This window comes from Pelophylax lessonae (genome assembly GCF_965119305.1).
Source record: "Pelophylax lessonae genome assembly, chromosome: 5".
In the NCBI taxonomy this organism is placed as follows: Eukaryota; Metazoa; Chordata; class Amphibia; order Anura; family Ranidae; genus Pelophylax; species Pelophylax lessonae.
The window spans coordinates 78,495,673-78,521,431 of NC_138772.1; the positions used below are offsets into that span (position 1 = coordinate 78,495,673).

Consider the following 25,759-nt stretch of genomic DNA (forward strand, 5'->3'; position numbering starts at 1 on the left):
CACTGCTTCCTTATAATCCATTTACAGGCTGAAGCTGACCAAGGGCAACACATTAAGGGCTTAATTTACTAAAGGCAAATAAGCTGTTGACTTTGAAAGAGATGTTTCTCCAGTGTTTAGTGAATGATGTAAAGCTCTAAAGACTTCCATCATCCCGTCATGTGCAAGCAAAAATTCTGTTTCTTTGTTGTTCCATGCAAAGTGAAATTTAAAATGAAACTTCAGTTTGTTAGTTTTTTTTTTCATTTCAGTCAGTAGCTATAAATACTGTAGCTGCTTGGGTCCAGCATTGTCTTCCCACAGCCGGTTCTTATTACCACTATGGGTCTCTGGTGCCACCCATAGGGATACAAGAGCCAGCTGTGGCTTCCTGAGGAACCATAGCCAGTTCCCCTCTGTGAATGCTTGAGCTTAATTTGTGAATGGTCCTGCAGGCCCCTGGGACATGTGAATAGTCCTGTAGCCCCCTGGGATATGTAAATGGTCCTGAGCCTCCTGAGACTTGTGACATGTCCCAGGAGGCTGCGGGAGGGGAGGGATGGAGGCTAGGGGCACCATTCTCGCATAGGTGAGGATTGCCATAAGTGGGAGCGAGTACCAAAAAGAAATCAGTACTCAATCTCTCCTCTCCAAAAAAAAAAAAAAAAAAATCTATAACTCATTAACAAGCTGGAACGAAGGAGTGAAGTTCCATTTTAACTACATTTGCTAACCTCTGGGGGAATTTTTCTTGAAAAGTGAACAGTCTATTTGCCTTTAGTAAACCAACCCATATATCTCAAGCTCAGTGTAGTCTGTAGGAGATTCAAAATTGGCTATGGTACCTCCAGAAATGACTGCAAAGCTCTTTGTCTAGAAGTCAGATTTAAGGCCATATATCTTTGCAAAACATTGCTGAAAATAATAACATCTGCCATTGTATTGAATCCATTGAATTTAACACATTACAACAATACGCTATATGTAATGTTATTAATAATCTATTATTTTATGTTTTCTAGGACATCCAAGATATTTTAACCAGCTCTCAACTGGTCTAGATATGGTTGGCTTGGCAGCAGACTGGCTGACCTCAACTGCGAACACCAATATGTAAGTATTGTGAATATAATGAAACTTGTAACTTTAACAGAAGATACATGTACTGCCTACTATATAGTGTACAAATTATGTTCAGTAAAAAACATATGTTGATTGTATGTGACCACTGGGAATACCCATAAATGAGCTAAAATGCCTTGTATCTAGTGCTTACAGAATTGCTGTAAATCCAATATATTGCATATATTTTACAATAGCAAAGAGAGTCTGAATATGACTGTACATATAAATTTTTAGAATGCAAGATTTATTTATAATGAAATATATTTGATGTGATGGGTTTAAGGTGGTATGTTGCTAGTGTTTGCTAACATTAAACTGTATAAGCTGAAAAATAGAATAAAAATCAACTTGTATCATTTATTTAAACAATATGTTGTGGGCACATATTGAGTTCTGGAGATGCCCTGATATAGATATGCAGGTGTCAATCGTGGATCTGTGGCTGTTTTATATATAGCATGCATGGTTTGTCATTTAACCCTGGAATGTACAATGCAATGAGATTGTTGGAAAATCTGGTGCTGCACGTACTGTGGATGAGGTTACCGTGCTTCTGAGAGGTGGTATACAGTGGACACAGTAATCTCTTTGGCTGGTGTAGCTGGGATGGCTCTAGATTGTCTCAACTGCCTCCTTTCACCCTGACTTACCATTGGTCACAGTGATGTACTCCCCATCCCCCAAACCTTTGATTCCATCATGAATATTAAAAGGACATTGTCAGAGAGAAAATATAGGAGGTATTAATGCACACGTTTTTGAAGTTGCAAGCTTCAGGATTGTCTTCCTTATCCATATTTCTCTTTTGAATATCCCACGACCTGGAACAAGCAGGTGGACAGTGAAGTGTATATAACTACCCAGTTACTCTGCCCTGGAGAAATACTTCTTTAATTGTATAACAGTGTAAATTTGCTGTCCCCTAAAAATAACTCAACACACAGCTAATAATGTCTGAACTGTTGGCAAAAAAGGTGAGTACACCCTAAGTGAAAATGTCCAAATTGGGCAAAATTAACCATGTTCCCTCCCCGGTGTCATGTGACTCATTAGTGTCACAAGGTCTCAGGTGTGAATGGGGAGCAGGTGTGTTAAATTTTGTGTTAGCGCTCTCACTCTCTCATACTGGTCGCTGGAAGTTCAACATGGCAAAGAACTCTCTGAGGATCTGAAAAAATAATTGTTGCTCTACATAAAGATGGCCTAGGCTATAAAAGATTGCCAAGAACCTGAAACTGAGCTGCAGCATGGTGGCCAAGACCATACAGCGGTTTACCAGGACAGGTTCCACTCAGAACATGCCTCGCCATGGTCAACCAAAGAAGTTGAGTGCACATGCTCAGCGTCATATCCAGAGGTTGTCTTTGGGAAATAGAGGTATGAGTGCTGCCAGCATTGCTGCAGAGGTTGAAAGGGTGTCACTGCTCGGACAATAAGCCGCACACTGCATCAAATTGGTCTGCATGGCTGTTGTCCCAGAAGGAAGCCTCTTCTAAAGATGATGCACAAGAAAGCCTGCAAACAGTTTACTGATGACAAGAAGACTAAGGACATAGATTACTGGAACCCTGTCCTGTGGTCTGATGAGACCAAGATAAATGTATTTGGTTCAGATGGTGTCAAGCGTGTGTGGCGGCAACCAGGTGAGGAGTAAAAAGACAGTGTGTGTTGCCTACAGTCAAGGATGGAGGTGGGAGTGTCATGGTCTAGGGCTGCATGAGTGCTGCTGGCACTGGAGAGCTACAGTTCATTTAGGAAACCATGAATACCAACATGTACTGTGACATACTGACGCAGAGCATGATCCCCTCCCTTTGGAGACTGGGCCTCAGGGCAGTATTCCAAACACACCTCCAAGATGACCACTGCCTTGCTAAAGAAACTGAGGGTAAAGGTGATGGACTGGCCAAGCATGTCTACAGACCTAAACCCTGTTAAATATCTGTGGGGGTATCCTCAAACGGAAGGTGGAGGAGCGCAAGGTCTTTAACATCTACCACCTCCGTAATGTCATCATGGAGGAGTGGAAGAGGACTCCAGTGGCAATATGTGAAGCTCTGATGAACTCCATGCCCAAGAGGGTTAAGGCAGTGCTGGAAAATAATAAAGGCCACACCAAATATTGACACTTTTGGCCCAACTTGAACATATTCACCTAGGGGTGTACTCACTTTTTTGCCAGCGGTTTAGAAATGAATGGCTGTGGCAAATTTACATTGTTACACAAGCTGTACACTCACCACTTTACATAGTAGCAAAGTGTAATTTATTCAGTGTTGTCATATAAAAAGGTATAAATAAAATATTTACAAAAGTGTGAGGGGTGTACTCACGTTTGTGAGATACTGTAGATACAAAAGTATTCCATCACGAGAAATGCTAAGAAAAGAAGGCAACAACAAGAGGAAAGAAGGAGAAAGAGAATAAAAATTGAAGGGGGGGGGGGGTTGGCTTCCTTCCTTAACATGTATGCTTGGCTAAAACGTTCTTGCTGTTTCCTTGCCTGGCAGATTTACCCTCTCTCTTTGTCTTGGTGACCTTTGTCACAGAGACAGAAAAGTCATGGGAAATCAAACATTTTAGAGTCACCAGAACTAGAGGTGAGGGTTCATTGTGGATTAAGGACACCTGATCTAGTAACAGCTGTAGACATTTCTTTTCACTTCTTGTTGCATCTCTGAGACAGGAAGTGAAGGATGGGATTCAAACACCAAGAAAATAAAGGAGCAAGGGTTGTAAACCTTTCCTACTCAACCCAAAAATTTAGTTTTGGATTATACAAATTCTCTTAGTTACCTGCCTTTAACCTCCCTGGTGGTCTAATTATGTCAGGATTTCTGTGCTAAAAGCAGTACATTGTTTTGCAAATCTGTTGTTTTACGTTTTAAATGTCATCTTCCCCTACGATCCCCTGCCGCCCTCCCCCGCCATCCTCCCCCGCCATCCTCCCCCGCCGTCCTTCCGCCGTCCTCCCGCTGTGTGCTCGGCAGATGCCGGCACCTGCCTTCCGGTTCACTTCCCTGCGAGCGTTGCGATGCAGGGGGGTGGAACCAGCGGCAAATTCAAAAGTGTAAATACACTAAATGACATGATACAAACCTGTGATCCTAATGGATTACACTGTATCATGCCATTTCACCACAGTATTTCACCAGGTGACTTTTCCAGTGCCCTGCCTGTGCTTTTCCTGTTCTTTGTGCCTGGAAAATAGAGAACGACCATGGCGTCCAAAAAGCGTTCTTTTTGCGCAAAAGCGCTTTTAGATGAACTGGAAAACAGCGACAGCGAAACGGAGTTACTTGAAGAACTGAGCGATAGCGATTCGTGGGAAAATTCATTATCAGGTACGCAAAGTGACGACAGCGACTATTCTGATGTCTCTTTCTGGTTGACCACCGCATGGCAGCCTGTGCTGGGGAGAGGTGACAGCCCCTTCCCCACCTAGGCCCTACCCTACTCTGCACTCTGCAACCAAAGACTAGAAGCCACATGTGCACTTCAGACATGGGCATCCGCAGGTAGGGGCAAGGTGGGGCAAATGCCCCCCCCCCTGGAATCTTAACTTCCCCTTAAAAGTGGTTGTTAAGTCACTTTATATCATCCTGTCTTGTCTGTTTAATAATCCTGTGTACCCCGGTGTCTGTGTTTTTAAAAAAATAAGGCGTTCTTTACCAGTTTTCAGAGTGCTGAGCACCGCTCACCTGACCTGTCAGCTCTCTCCATCTGACAGCTGCCTGCAGCAGGTGGGGCCGAGGATTCCTCGCTGTCGTCAGTCAGGAGGGGAGGAGAGGGGGAGAGGAGGGGAGAGGAATGCGGGTCACGTGAGTGGTGATTGGCGCTCTGAAAACTTGTAAAGAATGGCTTATTTTTATAAAACACAGACAAAGGGGCACACAGGATTATTAAACAGGCTGTAGGCTGGATATTAAACTTTAAATGAAACTACAGCAGCAGGAGGGGCATTGACAGAGGAGCAGACAGGTGGGGATGGAGGGGGAGAGAGGCAGAGGAAGACAGGAGGGCTGCGGATGACGGAGGCACGTAAACTGACCACGGTGTCAGGGTTCAGCAGCCATGGTATACCGTAGTCAGTTTACAGAGGTGAGGACATAGCCAGGCAGGATCAGCCAGGTATTTTAGGTGATACGGAGGGGGCCAAGTTACACAGCACTGTGCTGAATAACATGCTTAAAGTGAACAGGATAAATTTTTTTTTTTAGGTTAACAAATGCTTTAAAAATAAATGCTGGCGTTTGCCCTTTAAAAATAAATACTCAAGATAAGTATAATGACTAAGCCCCTCCCCTTCATGACATTGTTAAAAAGGGGCGAAGCATGGGTGACCTTAAAATGATGCCCCCCCCCCCCCCAAAAGACCCATGACCTCAGATATAAGTAAAATCACCCAGCCTGCACTTGGTCACATCCCCATGCCTATTGGCCAGGGCTGTACAGATATCCCCTGCTCTCATCTGCATAGTTTCCTCCTACTATCCAATACACAGTAACAATATTGGATCAGTGTGAAACATGAAGCCAGGATGAGCAACATCAGAGCACACTAGGCAGGTCCTATCTAACAATCACAGCTCCCTGTTAAGCAGGCAGCTCTTAGATTTACCTGGCAGTCTTCCAGTTAAACAGAGAAATCAAAAACTATTATACACCCATACTAGCACCTACCTAGAAGGGTGCTACATATGCCACTGAATAAGGTTTCTTTTAGGCTGGGTTCACACTTATGTGAACTGGATGCTGGTTTCCCCACATTCAATTCGCATGAAAGGAGAGTATGACCGGCTCTGAATAAAGCCGGTTTACACACCTCTGGGGCAGCGACTGTCCGCATTTGGAAAGGGTCCTATGCGTCTTTGGCTCCGAATCAGGTGCAAATTCAGGCAGAAATTCAGACCTGATTCTCACCTGAATTGGTGAACAGGGAAGCATGTGTGAACCCAGCCTTAAACTGGCAGCTATTTATGTGCCATTGACTATGCTATAGTGAAATTACAAATACAGTCTCTATACTCAACAGCTAGAGTCATTTCAAGTGTTATGCAGATCTCAGCTGAGTGAATTTAATAGGATAAAAATGGCAATGGATGAGCTCTCACTATATATTTTGTATAGCTTGTCTTCCTGAACTGATTTCTCTCTCCCACTCATCAAATAATTCTGACACATTGCACAGAGGCTGTAATTAAAGTGATTATTACAAAGATTATTATTACCATGCTTGACTGAGCCGTCTTCTTACAGGGAAAATTGCATGAACTCCACAGCTTATATTAGTATGCTCTACATTTTCTTAGTAACAGAAATATGTCATTACAAAATATATTGGCTTCTGTAGTTGGCCTGTCCTTATGAAAATGCTAGTTGCCTGTCTGTCATAATAATAGCTATGTTCTTATAAATAATTCTAAATGTTCATTTTTGCATCTCATTTGCTGTGTGCTTATTCCAGGTTTGTCTCAGCCAGGCAACTAGCATTTTTAGAAGGAAGCCACCCTGAACCTGTAGTGATATACAGTAAAACCTTGGATTGTGAGCATAATTTGTTCCGGAAACATGCTTGTAATCCAAAGCACTCTTATATCAAAGCAAATTTCCCCATGAGAAATAATGGAAACTCAGATGATTCGTTCCACAACCATTTATTCATAAGTCCTTCAGTTTATAGTCCATATAAAAAGATTATAGCATTGTGATAGGTTCTGTAACCATAAAATATCCATACACAAATATCCGCTTCCACAAGGGGATTAGAAGCAAAATCCAGCAGGAGCTACAGACTATCAAAGAGAAGAGAGGCGCCTCTAAGTGTAGCAATATGGTTCCATTTAACCACTTAAGCCCCGGAGGATTTGGCTGCTAAAGGACCAGGGTTTTTTTTGCGATTTTTTACTGCGTGACTTTAACGGACAATTGCGCGGTCGTGCGACGCTGTACCTAAACGAATTTGACGTCCTTTTTTTCCCACAAACAGAGCTTTCTTTTGGTGGTATTTGATCACCTGTGCGATTTTTTGATCACGCGCTATAAACAAAAAAAGAGCGTAAATTTTGCAAAAATAACAATATTTTTCACATTTTTTTATATGAAATTCCCCCAAAAAAATGTAAAAATCAAAATTTTTTAACATTTTTCGGCCAATTTGTTTTATGCTACCTATGTTTGGTAAAAAAAAAATCGCAAAAAGCGTATTTTGATTGGTTTGCGCAAAAGTTATCGCGTTTACTAATAAAGGGAAAGATTTTTGTCATTTTTGGTGTTTTTTTTTAACGCGTAATGGCGGCGATCTGCGATTTTTTTTTCGGTACTGCGACATTGCGGCGGACAGATCGGACCCTTGACTGACATTTTTGACACTTTTGGGGGTACCAGTGACATTACTGCAGTAATCAGTGCTATACATATGCACTGTTACTGCAAAAATGACACTGGCAGGGAAGGGGTTAACTTTATTGGACAGGGAGGGGTTAAGTGTGTCCTAGGGGAGTGATTCTAACTGTGCAGGGACATTCCTATTGGTGTAAAAGCAAAGATCAACCGTTCTACATAGTAGAACGGTCAGATCTTCACTTTTACACAGGGAGAACTGACAGGCAGCTTGTTTACACAAGCCACTCTGTCTTTCTCCCTTCACAGGAGGGATCGTAGTGTGACTGGCGGACATCGAGTCCGCCGGTCACACGCACTGACTTGTCTGTGAACGAGCCGCGGCGGGCGCACGCCTCGGCGCGCCCGCAATAGGCTCGCAAGTCAGTGACAGGCGAGTGACGTACCGATACGTCACTCTGCCTGGCCGGGGCTGACCGCCGCAGTATATAGTCGTGCAGCGGTCGGCAACCGGTTAATGAAGGTACAACATTTAGTAACTCACGTGGTTAATGAATAAAACAGGCACATCTAAGTATGCAGGCATCCGGGGTAAAGCTGTCCACATAGACCGTCCTCCGCACCACCAGCTGCCAGTCTGTAATCCTAACCGGGAAGACCACCCTGCATTAAAGCGATCTGAAAGCAAGAGGCAGCATGGAAGGGATGACATAGATGGCGGTGCGGAGGATGGTCTATGTGGACAGCTTTACCACGGATGCTTGCATCCTTAGATGTGTCTGTTCCAATCATCCACCATGTGAGTTGCTAAATGTTGTACCTTCATTAAATGTAACCATATAGTTACACTTAGAGGCCCCCCCTCTCTTTTATACTCAGCTGTGACTTGAGGCTACTTGTATATCAAGACATCGCTTGTATATCAAGTCAAAATGTATTTGAAAATTTTGCTTGTCTTGCAAAGCGCTCTTAAACCAAGTTACTCTCAAACCAAGCTTTTACTGTATGTGGTATGCAGTACAGTTTTTCACCTTTATTATTCTGTTCCTCTATTCATTCAGGCTACATGTATACGGGGCGTTTTCAAAAGTCCTTTGAACGCTGGAATTTTACAGCTATGTAAAGGACGTTTAAAACGTCTGTTGTGTCGTGTTTGCAGCCGCGTTTAGCGGCATTTAGCGGGCGTTTGTGCTCAGATGCATTTTTAGAGATCAAAAAATCATTCCCCTTTAAACAGTAAAAACGCAAGCGCTAAACGCGGGTGACCACGTTCGGTTGCGTTCGGTCGCCTTTTGTGTTTGAAACGTCGGTAAACACACATTCTGAACATCCTGAACGCAAATAATTGCTTTTCAAAAAACGACACTGAACTCAACTGCCTCTAAATGACTGTAAATGACTCAGTGTACATGGACAGATAAGATAACATAGAGGAGGGTTCAAGGGCTTCTGAAAAAAACGCCCAACTGCTCCTAAACGTCCGTTTACAAGTAGCAGTGTACATGAGGCCTCAGAGTTTTCCTTACTTGCCTACAATAACAAAAACTCCCAGGAAGCTGAATCCCTTGCTACAGGGAGTAAGGGCGCACTGAGTGTAGGGGGGAGGGGATATCAAACAGGCGCCTTTGCCCAATGACATGGGGTACCAATGCTATATGTGTCGCCTGCCCCATAATTGTGTGAGTTACCACCCACAGATGACCATTGGTTACATCATCTGTCAGGCCCCACAACAGACAGACCACATCTTCTCCTCAGCCATTGACATTGGTCTGTTTCTACCCATTCCATCACCAGACTTCAGAGCATTTTGGAGTTAACAGTGCAAAAAACCAAATACCCTCCACCAGATCTTCAGCACAGCACAGTTAGCTTATTCTAACCAATAGGTTTGGCAGGGGAACACCAGGCCTTGCTTCTTTCATGGTCCAGGTCCTGTCTCTAGGAAAGCTGCGGACTGCAGCAGTTCTAGGATAGGGTGCCACCACTAAGAAGGGCATGTTTAGATATACACCAAACCACCCATCAGACTGTAAGCCTCTTTGACAGCCACCATCCCCATCCTGGACTGCCTGCTCTTTCTTCTGTACACTGATATTTCACAAGCACTTGAAACACTCTTTTTCAATCACAATTTGTTACCCATCACTCTGTGATGGGAAACATGAGCTTATCTACATTAATTGACCAGACCAGACTTTGCAGAATAAACATAATTATCGGTGGTCATAATATTGGTGCAAAGAATTTACATGACTCTACATCAGCAATATCAGTTGTACAGTCATTTCCATTACAACAGAGAATCTAGCAAAGATCCCATTGGTTGAACACAAGTCATTCAAATTCCTCATAGTGTGGACGATATTAACTTTCAGTTTCTTTTGGGGTAGCCTTGGCTGTGACAATGGCTTAGGCTAAACAATGGTTTCAGCCAGAGGCGTAAATTGAACCTTCAGGACCCCCATGCAAGAAACCGTAAAGGGCCCCCCTGACCCCATACCGGAGCCCTTTCCATTGGTCAAGAAAGCCCTTGCCACTGGTCCTGGAGTTCTTGCCACTGGTCCCAGGGACCTTCCCACTGATCCCAGGGCTCTTTACCCAATGCAGGGCCCTTTATTACGGTCGCGCAGTGGGACCCTTTCATGTGTTCTGCAGTGGGCCCCCTTTCTGCATATTTGCCAACCTTTTCAAAAAAATTTCAGGACACCTTTTTTTCTTTTGTTCTGTTTTCAGCCAGCCATTGTAGACAAAGAACATATCTTAATTAGGGGTGGGGCATTTAAAATGGGTGTGGGTCTACACGAGCCACCAAATGCCATACCCCTTTGCACATCTCTAAACCCCCTGCAATGCCTCTGTACCCCCCGCACATCTCTGTACCTCATAAATAACCCATGAACCCCTAGCACACCTCTGTACCCCCCCAGCACACTTCTGTACCCCCTTTGCACATCAATGCACCCCTTACACACACCTCTGCACTTTCCAGCATCCTCCGTATCCCCCAGCCCACCTCTGCACCCCCACACACCTCTGCCCCTCCTAGAATCTTCTTTATCCCACAGTATGCCTCCATATGCTCAGCAAGTCTCCGCCCCCCCCCTCCTTCCCACACACACACACATGCACTTCTAAACCTCCCAGAATCCTCTTTATTCCCCAGCACACCTCCATATCGCTCGTGTCTTCATAACCTCCAGCATGCCTCTGCACCCCCCCCCCCCCCCCCACACCTACAAATCTCCATACACACATCTCTGAATCTCCCACCATTCTCTGTCTCCCTCCAGCATACTTCTATGTACTCCACCACATACTTTTGCTCCCCCACAACCCTAACACACCTATCTACCCACTTGCACATCTCTGCACCTCCACCCCCTTACTAATCCCAGCACATCTCTGTACCCTCCCCAACACACACAACGGTGTATTTTCAGTATCCTCTGTAATCCTTCTTCCCTCCCAGCACATCTCTGCAACCTATTTAAAGAGCAGCTTTGGTCACCTCATGGCCACTCACCTCTGCTGCACATATTTATCAGCAGCTCTGTAGTGCCTAGAATCTCTCTCTGCCCCCTCCGGCGAGCAGTTCACTCTATACAGTGGAGAGGGGACCTTTGGACCTTGGTAGTTCAGCCACTGAATTACCAGAAATTTTACATCTCTAGTTACTACACACTGTAACTTGATGCTGCATTAGGAGGGAGGTGCTGAGCCTGCACCCACTCCACCAGTCCAGTGTACCTCTGTTACCTCACTCCCAGTAACAGATTGGGGTCCCATCGTGCACATAGCGTGGACCTCATGCCTGTATTTAATAACTCCTTTCTTCCTGTACCTTGTGACCAGTCCATAGATCTCTAAAACGCAGGTTCAGCTGCTCGAGCCAGAAGTCAACCCTCTCACTACCGGAGGACCTGTCACTTTTACCAGGTACCGCTCCTAACAACTGGTTGCTTTGTATATTGTACTTGGGATTGGTTACTCTTAGCAACACCACTCCTCTTCCTTGTCTTGCCAATTTAACCCTTTTGTAGTGCTGTTGCTGCATGCCCAAGCCACCATGCTTCACAGACCCAAGTTCTTTTGATACTTCAGAACCAACATGCACTCCATTGAATAACTTCAGACCAGGCTTAGAACAGTTAATGCAACTATACTGAAAGACTTCAACATTACAGTCCAATATGAACAACGTCCAAACTCTATTTCTAACTATAGCTGTGTGGTTGCCCAGGCATTAGTCTGCAAGGTGGTAGTCTATTTTGGTGCTCTCCATGACTTGGATGATCTCTGGAACCCCAGTGCCCCCAAAGGACTGCAAGACACAGCAGCCCCAAGACCGTGAGTCACGTCAAGAGCTGGCCAGGGAGCCCTGGACCTCAGCCTTCCCACTTTTTATATCACAGGTGGGCTGGCTGGGACCAAAAGGCCTGGGAACTGAGCACACATAACTTAACGCCCCCCCCCCCCCCCCCAGCCTGAGCCAGCTCCTAACTTACCAAGGCAGACATATCACAACCTACAGGCAGGGCAAAAGTATTTGTTCTGCAGTGAAATTTCATAGCAGTGATGTGGTCAGGGCAGTCATATATGGTAGTTTCAAACAAACTTTAAATAAATGTCAAACAATTAAAGCCCAACTCCAACTAACTCTTAACCCCTGTAACTGTCACATTTGCTGGACAGCTTATTCCACAAAGAATTGCGAAAAATATATTGATAAATAAAGTGTGTGAAATATTGAAAAGGAATTCATACACTCTTGAAAGGTATTAGCCATACACAGTTACTAAAATACAACATTGTCTGCTACAGTAGGCTTCTAACCTTGTGGCTTGAATAGAATGGTGAGGGGTTAAAATACCACTGCCTGACACACAGCCAGCTCAGCATGTATCCCTCTGTGCTTCAAACCTCATCTAAGGCCAGTGCCACTAAGCTCACTCTGTAGCAGCACAGGGAAACACAATGCCCCGGCAAAGATCCTCTGACACCATCACAACTTCCTTTCAGTCAAGACTACATGGTTGAATCAGCCTACCCCTGCAGTAAAAGATCACTGCAACAGTGATCTATTGTTGCTGATAACAGAAAAGCTTTAGATCACTATACCTTGTTATCTGTTGCTTCAGAGGTGCATGGGGAGGGCAGGGTCTCTCTTAAACGGTTGGAGACCCTCCCCCCCCCCTCCTACAAAGAAAAAAAAGGAAAAACAGGAAATAAATATTTAAATGCAATAAATAATAAATAAATCCATAAGAAAAATACAATTATCAATTTCTATGTAAACCTAAAATCTAACATTCAGTATTTTTTGTCATCGTATCTGCTGTATGCAGTTTTCCTAAAACCCAATCCTGGGAAAGTCCTTCCTTACAGTGGAACAGCTCCACAAAAATACTGGCATTGCAGAAAACTGTCTACAGTAAGGTATGATGCAAAATATACTGAAAAATGTGCAAATATATTTAGCTGCTTCCTTGGCCATAGCAGCAGGGGAATTACATCTCCTAAGCCAGAAATGCTCACATTTCAGCTCTTCTGCTTATATGCCCACAATGGAGATTTTGGGGATGGCATTGTAAAAGTGATCACGCAGCTCTACAGCCACCCAGATCACATTAGCATTAAAGCCAGGAGTGGGCTCATGGGATACAAGCTGCTACTGCATATGTCCAGAGAGCTGAGGTAGTTAAGAAGCACTATGTTTACAGCAGTATGATGCCCTCAACTGAGCTATTCAGATCTATTTATACAATAGAAGATGTAAGAAGGAGCAATCAAACAGTAGAGAACTTCCTACCTGCTGACTACAAAGTCATAAATATAAAATATTTCCTCTTTACTTACGGTACATCAAAAAGAAAACAGTGTGGGGGATTTACTGAGAATGGAGCAGTCAGAATCTAGCGCAGCTCTGCATGGCAACCAATTAGCTTCTAGCTTTCATTTTCAAAGCCCAGCATTACAAGCTAAAGCTAGACATTGATTGGTCACTCTGCACAGCTGCTCCGAATTCTGTCTGTTCCATGTTTAGTAAATTCCACACAATGTTTTTTTAATGAACAAAGTAAATGAATAAGAATATATATAAAGTAACACTAAGCATTCCATTAAAAGTATTTATTTTTAATAAGTACGTATTTTGAGTTGTTTTACGTTTGTTATTAGTGTTTACCTCACCTCCTTCAGGCCGACAGTACCAATATATGCTGCCCCACTGAACCGGGCTTTTTTCTGTGGGGGTCTTATATATGCGTATCTTTCTTTGTGCTGGGAGCCCCGAGTCCTGTACTAACGATCAGTACCTGGAGCCCCTGGTTCCGGGTCACCTGATCGCTGTGATAGCCTCTGATTGGTTATCACAGTGATCAGTCACTGTAAAGCCCACCCCTTTGTTATTCTCTCTATAAATGAAGGGGAGAGAAACACTGGGCTCCAATTTAGAGAAAAAAAAAGACGGCGAGAGCTGACTTTTTTTTTCTTTTTCTGGGTGAGCAGTGGCGGCGGGTGTCATGATTGTCGATGGATCTACAGCAGAGGATTTTTCTTTTTTAAATAAAGGATTTGTCAAAAACTGTCTAATGTCTTTTTTACACTGCACATTTTGTTTTTGATGCATGAGTAGGGGTACCATGTATCCCTACTCATTTACATAGAGGGGCCCCTTTGATAAAGGGGGCTTCAAGATTTTGATAAGCCTCCCACCCGCAGACCCCCACACCCTTTTCTGACCTACCAGGCTGCATGCTCAGGTAAGGGTCTGGTATGGATTTTGAGGGAAAACCCACCCTGTTTTTTTTTTTAAATTTAGGCATGGGGGTTCCTTTAAATCCCATACCAGACCCGAAGGGCCTGGTATGGATTTGGGGGGGACCCTACCCTGTTTCTTTTCCAATTTTTTCCCAAAGTTTTTTAAGGCTCCTTTTTTTTTTGGGTCGGCGGTGGGGACAGGCATCGCGATTGATGATGGATCTACACTGGATCTCTGTCTAATGTCATTTTTTACACTACACATTTGTTTTTTAGTGAATGATTAGGGATACTATGTACTTGTTAAAGAGAGCTTTAAGATTCCGATAAGCCCTCCACCCACCCCTCCCCCAGCCAGGGTTGTGGAGAAGAGGCCCTTGTCCCCATCAATATGGGGACAAGATGCTTTGGGGGGGCAGAGCCCCTCTGCCCCCAAAGCATCCCCCCATGAGAATCCATGTGGCCTGGTATGGTTCAGGAAAGGGGGAGGGGGCGTTTGCTTATCCCCTCCCTTTCCTGACCGGCCAGGCTGCATGCTAAGATAAGGGTCTGGTATGAATTTTTTTGGGGGGGGGCATACAATTTTTTTTAAAAATGTCGTCACTGGCTGTTCTTTTCAAAATACATACCAGACCTGAAGGGCTGCATGCTTGGATAAGGGTCTGGAATGGATTTTGGGGGGCACTCCACACCATTTTTTTTTTTTAATGTTTGCTTTTTTGTTTATTTATTGCTGGCAATTCTTTTTTTTACATTCTGCTGTCAATGGGAAATCCTGCTGGCAGTTGATGACTCCTCTCTTGTTTAAGCGGAGTTCCACCCGTTTTTGTGTTTATTAAAAGTCAGCAGCTACAAAAAGTGTAGCTGCTGACTTTTATTAAACACACACTCACCTGTCCCACGATCCAGCAATGCGGCCGGCGGGAGCCTCGGTTCTCCTACTCTTCTCCCTGCAGCGCCGGCATCACTAGTGTGGGCACCCAGCTGTAACAGCTTGTGGCTTCACAGCTGGGTGCACACTGCGCATACGCGGGTTGCGCTGCACGTCCTGAGTGGACAGTCAATCTCTGTCCCAGAAGATTGCAGGGAGGGAGGAGGAGAGGAGAACTTCAGCTCAAGCCACCTAGGTAAAATTTAGATACCCGCTCCCCCCCCCCCCCCCCCAAATGAATGACATGCCAAATGTTGCATGTCAGGGGATCAGGAGACCTTAAAGCGTAAGTTCCACTTTTGAGTGGAACTCCGCTTTAAGGTTGTTTAGTGGTTTTAGAGAGTGGCCCCCACTTCTTAACAATGCCTTATAATTAATGTTAATAAATACGCCAGATAGTGCCAGGCATTAAATTACTGCATGTTTTCAATACTAAAATACTGCAAGACTTCATAAAATAACTCATTTGATATATTTGTAGCGTTTGTTGTGAATGCCAAAAAAACATTTTGAAAATTGCTGGTTGGTATTTTAACACATTTTTTAAGGGTAATCATACCACTTTGTGAATAGAGTCCATTGTATCTCTCTCTATCCTTGCAGAGAGAATAAACACTGTGTGTAAAAAAATTAAAATAAAATAAAAATACAAAATAAAATGAAAATAAGATAAAAAATAGCTAGATCCAGGTTTTATCTAAGTCAGTTCCAGGGTTAGTGTTTGGGTCAAGTGGTCAAAGGTCATGGTCAGTACATTTTGGGCAGGATTTTTTTTTTAAGCAATTTTGAAAGCGTCAGCATCAGTGTATTTTAGGTAGGATTAAAAAAAAGAAAAAAAGCAAAATGCGCACTAATTGTTTTGGGCTGTACTATGGGTACATACAACAACTCACATACACATATGTGGTATCGCTACGATCGTTCAGAGCAGAAGAATTTATTTTGGGTTGTTCTTTGGTGGTAGGTTATGGTAGTAACAAAAATTATACAGCTAAATTTAAAAAAAATATATTTTTTTACTATTTCGGGACAGTTTTCCTATGATAATAAAACAATAGGAGATATCCATTACCATTTACTACCAAATGAAAGCCCAATTTGTCCTTGTCCTGAAAAAAATAAGGCATAATCCACCTGATGCACAAAGTAGTTGAGGTGATATGTACATGTAACGGAACAGGGCACCCCGGACCGGGTGCCTCCGTTGAAAGATGCTCCTAGTGCTTTCCGAGGACTCCAAGCACTCCACCAGACACTGTAACCACTTAAGATTCCACGAACCGCCGCAGCTTGGTTAGGGTCTCGCAATCTCCTACCCACCCTGGACCTACGACAAGGCTCCAGGTTCCTGTGGGTGAACCTCTCTTTCCCCAGAGAGTGCAGCAGAACAAGCTCTACACAAGCTCTTAAAAGAGCTCAGTGATTCTCTAAGGGAGTATGGAGGACCATAGCAATCCCTTGCAGCATATCCCCCAATAAGAGACAGAACTCTAGATTGAGGTTGAATGAACTCAGCACAACTTTATTGAACACGACTTATATACAGTTTTCACCCACAAAGTTACCACCCAGATGGACCTTGTTGAAGACTGAACATAATATTCACCATCCAATAGGAACAGAGTTTTACACTCTCATACAGTCTACAAAATATACAATGTGAGACAATCCCCCCTCCCCCTTAGCATCTAATCAACATTCCTATAAGTTTCTCTTAAAGCAGACAGACAGGTGGGCTCATTAGCACAGTTAACAATAGGTGAATGGAAAAGGTGTCTCAGACCCTATTTTAGACAAAAGCACTTCAATGATTAGCAGCCATGCTGTCTCTACCAGTTCCTGGATGCCCATATAAGGAGTGGACTTCCTGTACCTTACAGTTTACAGGAATAAAGGTTTAGCTTCTGGGCTAGAGGCAAGACTCCATTAGCCCCATGACTTATCCGTCTTTAAATTCCAGTGACGGTGAGTCCCGTCACACAGTACAGTTTTACTAACACGTGTCAAAAATGCAAAATTGTGCTTAGGTATTAACATTTGTTTGACTGTTAGGCATGAAGTAATCGTAATATGACTTTTACTTGCCTGTTATTTCATTTTTTTCATAGAAAGAAAGTAGCAAAGTAGGTAACCCCCCAACAACTATGCATATTACAAATGATGCCTACATCCCTATTTATAGTGGTTGCAAATGCTGAAGGTTTTTTACCTTCATACATTATATGCATGAAGGTTAAAAACTTTCCATGCACTGCTCCTCCCACAGCCCCCCAATACCTGAGCCCCTTTCGATCCATCGATGTATACAGGAGCCTCAGCTATCCAGGGTCCTTGGCTGAGAAAGCAGTTGGAGCTATTGGCTTCCACTGCTGTCAGTCACAGCCAGTGAGCCAATGAAGAGAGAGTAGGAGACGGGGCTGAGCAATGGCTCTATGTGTCTTTTGGACGCATAGAGTGGGGCTTGGGAGCAAGCATGCACCAGTGCCCCTATAGCAGTGATGGCGAACCTTGGCACCCCAGATGTTTTGGAACTACATTTCCCATGATGCTCAACTACACTACAGAGTGCATGAGTATCATGGGAAATGTAGTTCCAAAACATCTGGGGTGCCAAGGTTTGCCATCACTGCCCTATAGCAAGCAGATTTCTATTGGGGGCACCAGTCAAGGGGGAGGAGCCAGAGCGCCGCCGGGGGACCTGAGAAAAAGAGAATCGAGGTTGCTCTGTGCAAAACCACTGCACAGAGCAAGTAAGTATGACATCCTTGTTATTTTTTTAAAAAAAAACTTTTAAAATCACTTTAACCACTTAAGCCCCGGAGGATTTTCCTGCTCAAAGACCAGGGCCTATTTTGCGATTCCGCACTGCGTGATTTTAACGGATAATTGCACGGTCGTGCGACACTGTACCCAAATTAAATTGACGTCCTTTTTTTCCTACAAACAGAGCTTTCTTTTGGTGGTATTTGATCACCTGTGCGATTTTTATTTTTTTGCGCTATAAACAAAAAAAGAGCGTCAATTTTGAAAAAATATCAATATTTTTCAAATTTTTTATATGAAATTCCCCAAAAAAAAAAAAGGAAAAATCTAAATTTTTTAACATTTTAGGCCAATTTGTTTTCTGCTACATATTTTTGGTAAAAAAATCGCAATAAGCGTATTTTGATTGGTTTGCGCAAAAGTTATTGCGTTTACTAACTAAGGGAAAGATTTAGGTCATTTTTATTGTTTTTTTTTTAACTAGTAATGGCGGCAATCTGCGATTTTTTTTCGGGACTGCGACATTAGACACCTGACTAACATTTTTGACACTTTTGGGGGTACCAGTGACATTACTACAGTAATCAGTGCTATACATATGCACTGTTACTGTAAAAATGACACTGGCAGGGAAGGGGTTAACTTTATTAGTGATCAAGGGGTTGTGTCCCTAGGGGCGTGATTCTAACTGTAAAGGGGCGGGGCTTGTGATGTAACAACAGAGACATACGATCCTACATAGCAGGATCGTGTAGTCTCTGAAGTTACATCAGGGAGAATGACAGGCGGCTTTGTTTAAATTAGCCGCCTGCCTTTCTCCCTCTCCAGCGGGAGATCGTGAGTGACCGGCAGACATCGGAGCCGCCGGTCACTCGCGCGGGGATGTGCGGGAACGAGCGGGGGCTGGAGCGCGCCTCCGGCGGCGTGCGCTCGCCCCCTAGAGGCTCCTGGGCGAGCGACATAGTACTACGTCGATTTGCCCAGGAGAGCCAGACTGCCGCAGTAAATAGCCGTGCGGCAGTCAGCAAGTGGTTAAGATATACATCTGATATGGTCCTAAATAGGACAATAATGGTGTCCAATGTCTATGTATTTCCAAAAAAAGAGAAAATTCTTTTCATACTTTTAGGTAAAAATAAACCATTGTGGTATATTTATTTTTATCAATCTGAAAGCTCAGAATAACAAAATAAACGTTAGTACAAAAAGTCTAAAGGGCCACAACCCATGGGAACAAACCTATATTAGTGCATATTTTGTGTCACAATGCATCACAATCTGTTTGTGAGAGTCATCACAACCTCAAACCATGTACAATTCCATCATAAAAAGTTGGTATTTTCCTGGGATTTATTTCTTTGACAACTGATGCATTCTTGGCACAATAGTCTACCTCTTCAGAGCAGCATCATGACAAATGAAGGTAAAGATCTCATATCATTTTTTGGGGAGATTTACATTAAGGCATTGGACATCTCAGAACCCACTTAAATGTAGTAAGTCACCACTGGAAAGGAGAAAGGGATGAAGCTAATTAGCCTTTGGGATAGGTGGCACAACAGCCTAGACTTCATTGCGAATGAGAAGAGGAACAGTTGCCCTGCAGTATGGACCAACACGGGGAAGGTTCCCCAGGGTCTTACCAGTTGGCAGAGAATCTAATAATAAATATGAGATAAAAGATCAGACACATGAGTGCATTACTATCTATGAGTCGTCTGACTCATTGGGGTTTATTTACTAAAGGCAAAAAGACTGTGCAGTTGCTCCTGATCTTAGTAAATGAGCAGAAGCTCTGCTGACTTCCATCATCCAATCATGTGCAAGCAAAAATGCTTTTTTTTTTTTTTTTCCTTGCACGTGATTGGATATTATTTGCATAGTGAAGCTTTACTTCATTTTCTAAGCTTTGGAACAACTGCACTAGCAGAGCGCAACTGCACTTTGCACAGTCTATTTGCCTTTAGTAAATCAACTTCATAGAATTACATTGAGAGAGGGTACAGCATGGCACTGCATACCAGGAGCAAACTGCCTATAACCAAATGTGACTGGTCCTATATATTCTAATATAATTACAAAATATACACAGAACAGACCAAATAAACCTTCAGTACTAATTTTATATATTTACATCAAGCTGATCTTTTTCTATACGTTTTTTGTTTTTTGTGTCTGGTCAGTCGTTACGAAATGATTAGACGTCCTTGTGTTCTTTTACATTTACACAGAATTATTTCAAAACGTATCATTATTTGCAGTTTGCTATGTCTGGAAGCATTTTGGTAATTGACTTTCCTTCTTTTAGGTTCACCTATGAAATAGCTCCTGTATTTGTATTGTTGGAATATGTCACGCTGAAGAAAATGAGAGAGATGATTGGCTGGCCTGGAGGCAATGGTGACGGAATATTCTCACCAGGTAAATTAACTTTTAGGGCCCTAAATTATTATCTCCTCTTATTCCTTTTCATCTGCAATATATGTTTCCTTTTTTCAGTATTGCTAGAGTGTAATGGAACTGTCTTTCCAGCCTTTGACGGTCTATGAATTTAATTCAGAGCGATGTATACAGTCCTCAAAGCAAGCTGCGCACATTACCATGAGCATAAAATGTGCCGTGTAGGAAAAATAATCGAATGAGACATTTGCCTTGCAGTTCTAAATACTCTGGGTTCTACAGTGCAGCAAATAGAATCTGCAGAATCCCTGACTGCATGGTACACAGGGCGGCAATACTACTGAGCTGAAGGAACAATCAAAGGGAATGTTAATCAATTCTGTTTAGGAGAACTCTGTGCGTGCAGTGCAGAGATTAGAATGTCTGGTAATTATTGGGAAGAGAGTGCCCTCTTTTATTTTTTTCACAAGATGCCTTATCAAATAATTCATCTTTGCTAGGCCTGTTTTATTCTCCGTCTCTGTAGGCTGAAATTCCCCGTCAACACATTAGCTCTGTTGTGTATTTCAGAAGCTTTTAAAAAAGCCTATTGTGTCCTTCCCAAGATTAAATAAATGACGTCGATTTTGAATGCATGATGCTGCACATTATTCCACATGACCTTGTATAAGGGCACTTCCATTTTTTGGATTAGGATTTGGTATTTTATAATTTACAATAACTGCTGAAGGGATCCTCTAACCACTTCTGGACCGGAAGGATTTGCCCCCTTAACCTCCCTGGCGGTATCCTCGAGACTCGGGGTGGATTTTTTAGGTTAGGATCGGTATCCCTCGAGTCACGCTCGGGGTAGATGTGCAGAGCGCACGGCGTTGTCTCTTACCTTCTCCTGGCGATCCAGCGATGATCTCCCATTGCTGTGACCGCCAGCCGAGATCCCCGCCGCTCGTCCGTCGGTATGATGACTTCCTTGTTCCGTTCCCTGCAGCAGCAATGCTGCATGGGAGCGGAACTGGGAGGGAAATTCAAACGTTGCACAAAACCCAAACACATAACACATTTATATTACATATATATATATATCTGTGTATATATGTATATATATATATATATATATATATATATATATATATATATATATATATATATATATACGCACACACATATATATATATATATATATATATACACACACATATATATATATATATATATATATATATATATAATGCATGAATTATAATCTAATCAATAATATAATTTTATTGTATCTATTATATATTATATAATAAAATTATATTATTGATTCGATTATACTTCATGCGTTTGTGTTTCAAATTTATCACATCTGGGATGTCTACTAGAGACTTGTTTTGGTCAGGTTTAAGTCAGTAATTACTAAGAATTGTAGGCCTATAATATAACATAACGCCAAATTTCCATGAAAAAAATTGTACCGCTTTTGGTATATAATTCCTGACAGAATCATACCGCCAAGGAGGTTAATGACCAGGCCATTTTTTGTCATTCGGCACTGCGTTATTTTAACAAACAATTGCGCAGTCGTGCGATGCTGTACCCAAATAAAATTGATGTCCTTTTTTTCCCACAAATAGAGCTTTCTTTTGGTGGTATTTGATAACCTGTGCGATTTTTATTCTTTGCGCAATAAACAAAAAAAGAGCAACAATTCTGAAAAAAAAAAAACAATGTTTTTCACTTTCTGCTACATAAAATTCCCAAAAAAATTTAAAAATCAATTTTTTTTTAACATCTTAGTCCAATTTATTTTCTGCTACATATTTTTGGTAAAAATTTTTTACAATAAGCGTATTTTGATTGGTTTGCGCAAAAGTTATCCCGTCTACTAACTACGGGAAAGCTTTATGTCATTTTTATTGTTTTTTTTTACTAGTAATGGCGGTGATCTGCGATTTTTAGCGGGACTGTGACATTGCGGCAGACAGATCGGACCCCTAACTGACATTTTTGACACTTTTGGGGGGACCAGTGACATTAATATAGTAATCAGTGCCAAAAATATGCACTGTTACTGTAATAATGACACTGGCAGGGAAGGGGTAATACTGTGGGTGATCAATGGGTTAAATGTGAGCCTAGGGGAGTGATTCTAACTGTATGGGGGGCGGGGCTTGTGAAATGATCATAGAGACTCTGTGATCATTCCAGAGAGCAGAACGGTCAGCTGTGTTTAAAACAGCTGACCGTTCTTCTCTCTAAGCGGGGAACTATCGCGGGTGTCAGGCGGCAATCGGAGCCACCTGCCCCGTGCATCGGAGTCCCTGCTGACGAGTTACAAACGTATACCTATGTCGGTTCGCACAGGAGGGGCTGCTTGTCGCAGTATAACTGCGGCGGATGGTCTTTAAGTGGTTATTTGTTTGTTTTGCAAGGAGTGTAAGTACCCGAAATATACTGCTACCGGCCTCTTGCAGTCCTTGTACAACAGAGCTCAGACCAGGGGAAGGAGATGTAACCCAAAATTCAATCAGTTGTACTTCAGTGCAAGGAGCAAGCTCACAGGAGGAGAGTGCAAAGTGAGAGAAAAGGTCATCAGTGTGCTGCTTCTCCTTTCACTGTTCAGTCACAGGATTGGGGTTGGGAAGAGACCTGCAAGGCGAGAGCTGCACTGGTGATTTATTTTCTCTTGCTATTAAAAAATCTAACTATTTACTGGCAGTCACTTGAATAAGCTGCAGTTGCAGGGGAGATTTTTAAGTAGAACTATAGGCAAAATAATTTTTATTAATTTTGGATAAAGAAAGAAAGAGTTATAACCCCCCCTTTTTTTTTTTTTTTTTGCTGTCTGTGTCCTATTGGGGAGATTTACCTTTACTTTCTGTCCCATAGCCAAACAGGAAGTGAGAGGAAATCCATGCAAATTAAAGCGGTAGTATCCCACTTTTTTTCACTTTTAACTACAGGTAAGCCTATAATAAGGCTTACCTGTAGGTACAATTAATATCTCCTAAACCGGCACGGTTTAGGAGATATTTGCAGCCGCTCACGCGAGCGGCGCATGCGCTCTGAAGGTCCGGCGGATCTTCAGCTTCCCTTGCCGGGAGCTCGCCGGAAAATGACTCCCACGCACATGTGCGGGAGTGACGTCATCGCTGCTCCAGCCAATCACAGCGCCGGAGCCGCCGAACCTGGAAGAGACGCCGTGGGAACTTGTCAGCGCCTGCGGCGGTGCCTGGGGGTCCGTGTCGGGGCTTTGTTTTGTTTTTTTGGGTTTGCAACCGCTTTAAGTGAATTCCTTGGCCATCAGAACTAGTGTCCCTATTGGTAGATTTCTCCTCCTATTATTTTTCAGGGGACAACGCAATATGTGGGGTTTTTTCACTTTCAATGCTAAAGGTAAACAGGACAGTAGGCAGAGTGAATCTCCCTTATGGGGGCACATACAGCTATAAAAACCTGACAGGGGTTCTTATTCCCCTCTCCACTCTATCCAAAACTAAAGAAAAAGTTTTGCCTTTAGTTATACTTTAAGCAGCTAAATCCTGGTACTAAAATTACTAGCAATTGAATAGTTGGGTATAGCAAATAAACAAGGTGGACAAATGGTGTATAAACTTACACAAGAAGCATGCAGCAGCATCACAGCGATTAATTGCATATGAATAGAGTACTGTGCGATTGTACACTATTATTCGCTACTAAATGCCAGGGGATTCTGTCTGCCCGCCAGGACAGGAAGTGATAGGAAATCTCTCCACTAAAACACAGACAAAAACTAAGACCCAATTTTAGTAAAGTATCGAATTGTTAGAACTCCTAACAGTGTTTTTATGGCAGTCTGTCTTTTCTTGTCCCAGTGACATTGTCACCCCTATTACATGTATGAACATCACAGAGAAAGGAAGTAAGGGAAATTTCCTCCAGGTTAAACAAATAATTTAAGACAGGATAGAAATTGTTACTCTTACCTATTATCATCAAAACTAAAAACAATTACTGGCAAAAGACCTGATTTCCCGGCATTCATTCCTAAGTGCATAGAGCCATAAATGTAGGTAACACTAGGTACCAGGTTCATTCCCGTCTATCCACAGACTTTGAAAGGGTGCAGGCAGCAGGGCTAGATGCAGCACTTGACTCTCCTGGGCACTACAATGCAGGTAGGGATGCACTGAAACTAGATGTCCCAGGCATGTGTAAGGGCCTTAAGAAGTAAGCAAACTGACCAAGTGTATTTGAGATTTAACCTAGAAAGAGTCAGTCTGTAGCTGTTGGGTTTGCGCAAAGAATTTCTAACCCATGTCATGATATGTCATCATTTTCTCTTTTATTTCATTTCTTTAAAATTGCTTTGAATAATGACAACCTATCCCATATCCCTAAATATACAAGCATATGTATAGGTATTCCTGTAGCAAGCCATATACTACTGTCATGAAAACTGACAAAGTTCCTGAACCTTACAGAATTACCCCCTTCCCCTATTCTAAAACCAACAAAACTTCTTCTCAAAATTCACAAAAGCCTTTGATTTATACTCGATGGCACATCTTTCCCAAAAGACACCCTGCACGCATCTCGGCAATCCCTGGGGGGGGGGGGGGGGGGGTGGCGGATGGACTCAATGACTGTGGCAAATACCATCCAATAGTCTTCCTAAACATTGATCTAAAATTATTTACTTATTTACTAATATCCTAACAAACTGCCTCTACCCACATTTACCAAAACTCCTCCACTCTGACCAGGCAGGTTTTGTTCTGAGTAGTTGCAAAGACAACATACATAGGACCTTACACCTGATACATCAGGCCACTTACTTCAAAACTCCAGTTCTCTTACTCTTCACTGACACGGAAACTGAAAAATAATTTGATAGGGTTACTTGGCCATTTATTGATGAGACTATGCTCCATATAAGTTTAGATCCCAAAATGTGGAAATAGATACAGGCAATTCATCCCCCCACTGCAGTAGTCAAACCTAGCAAATGCTTGTATGATTAATTTCTTATTACCAAAGAGACAGGACAGGGATGTACACTGTCACACTATTATTTGTTTTTACAATGGAGCCCCACCTATGTAAAATTCATAACTTTCCAGACATCTGTGGTATTAAATTGCTGCCTGTGCTTGGCACCAAAGGAACTTCACTTAGTTTGGTTGCAACAATATACTTAAAATGAATATACTCCGAAGAATGACTCATCTCTTCCAAGCACTACCTTTTTTACTTTCTCACCCAATAGGATGTCGTATGGGACATATGTTCGACCTAGCATCTGGCTTCTTTGGGCTCAGTAAAATGCTTCAATTAACCCTACCATTTTGACCTGCTCCAATCTTAAAGGTGGCATGGGTTTTTTAGACCCAATTCACACACCTGGCTAGGGTCTTAGAGTGGTGCACCTCACAACCTTATAAACAATTGATTGCCCTTGAACAGGACTTTACTCCTTTCCCACTAAGAGAT

The 25,759-nt window shown here is 42.7% G+C and overlaps 1 protein-coding gene across 1 annotated transcript in view; it reads left to right on the top strand.

Moving 5' to 3' along the window:
* Window positions 1-25,759, top strand: part of GAD2 (glutamate decarboxylase 2) — a 144,888-nt gene that overhangs the window by 66,168 nt on the left and 52,961 nt on the right. The window contains exons 5-6 of the mRNA XM_082259090.1: window positions 1,002-1,092; window positions 20,211-20,323. Of these exons, the coding sequence (XP_082115216.1) occupies window positions 1,002-1,092; window positions 20,211-20,323 (204 nt within the window). The remainder of the gene's footprint in view (window positions 1-1,001; window positions 1,093-20,210; window positions 20,324-25,759) is intronic.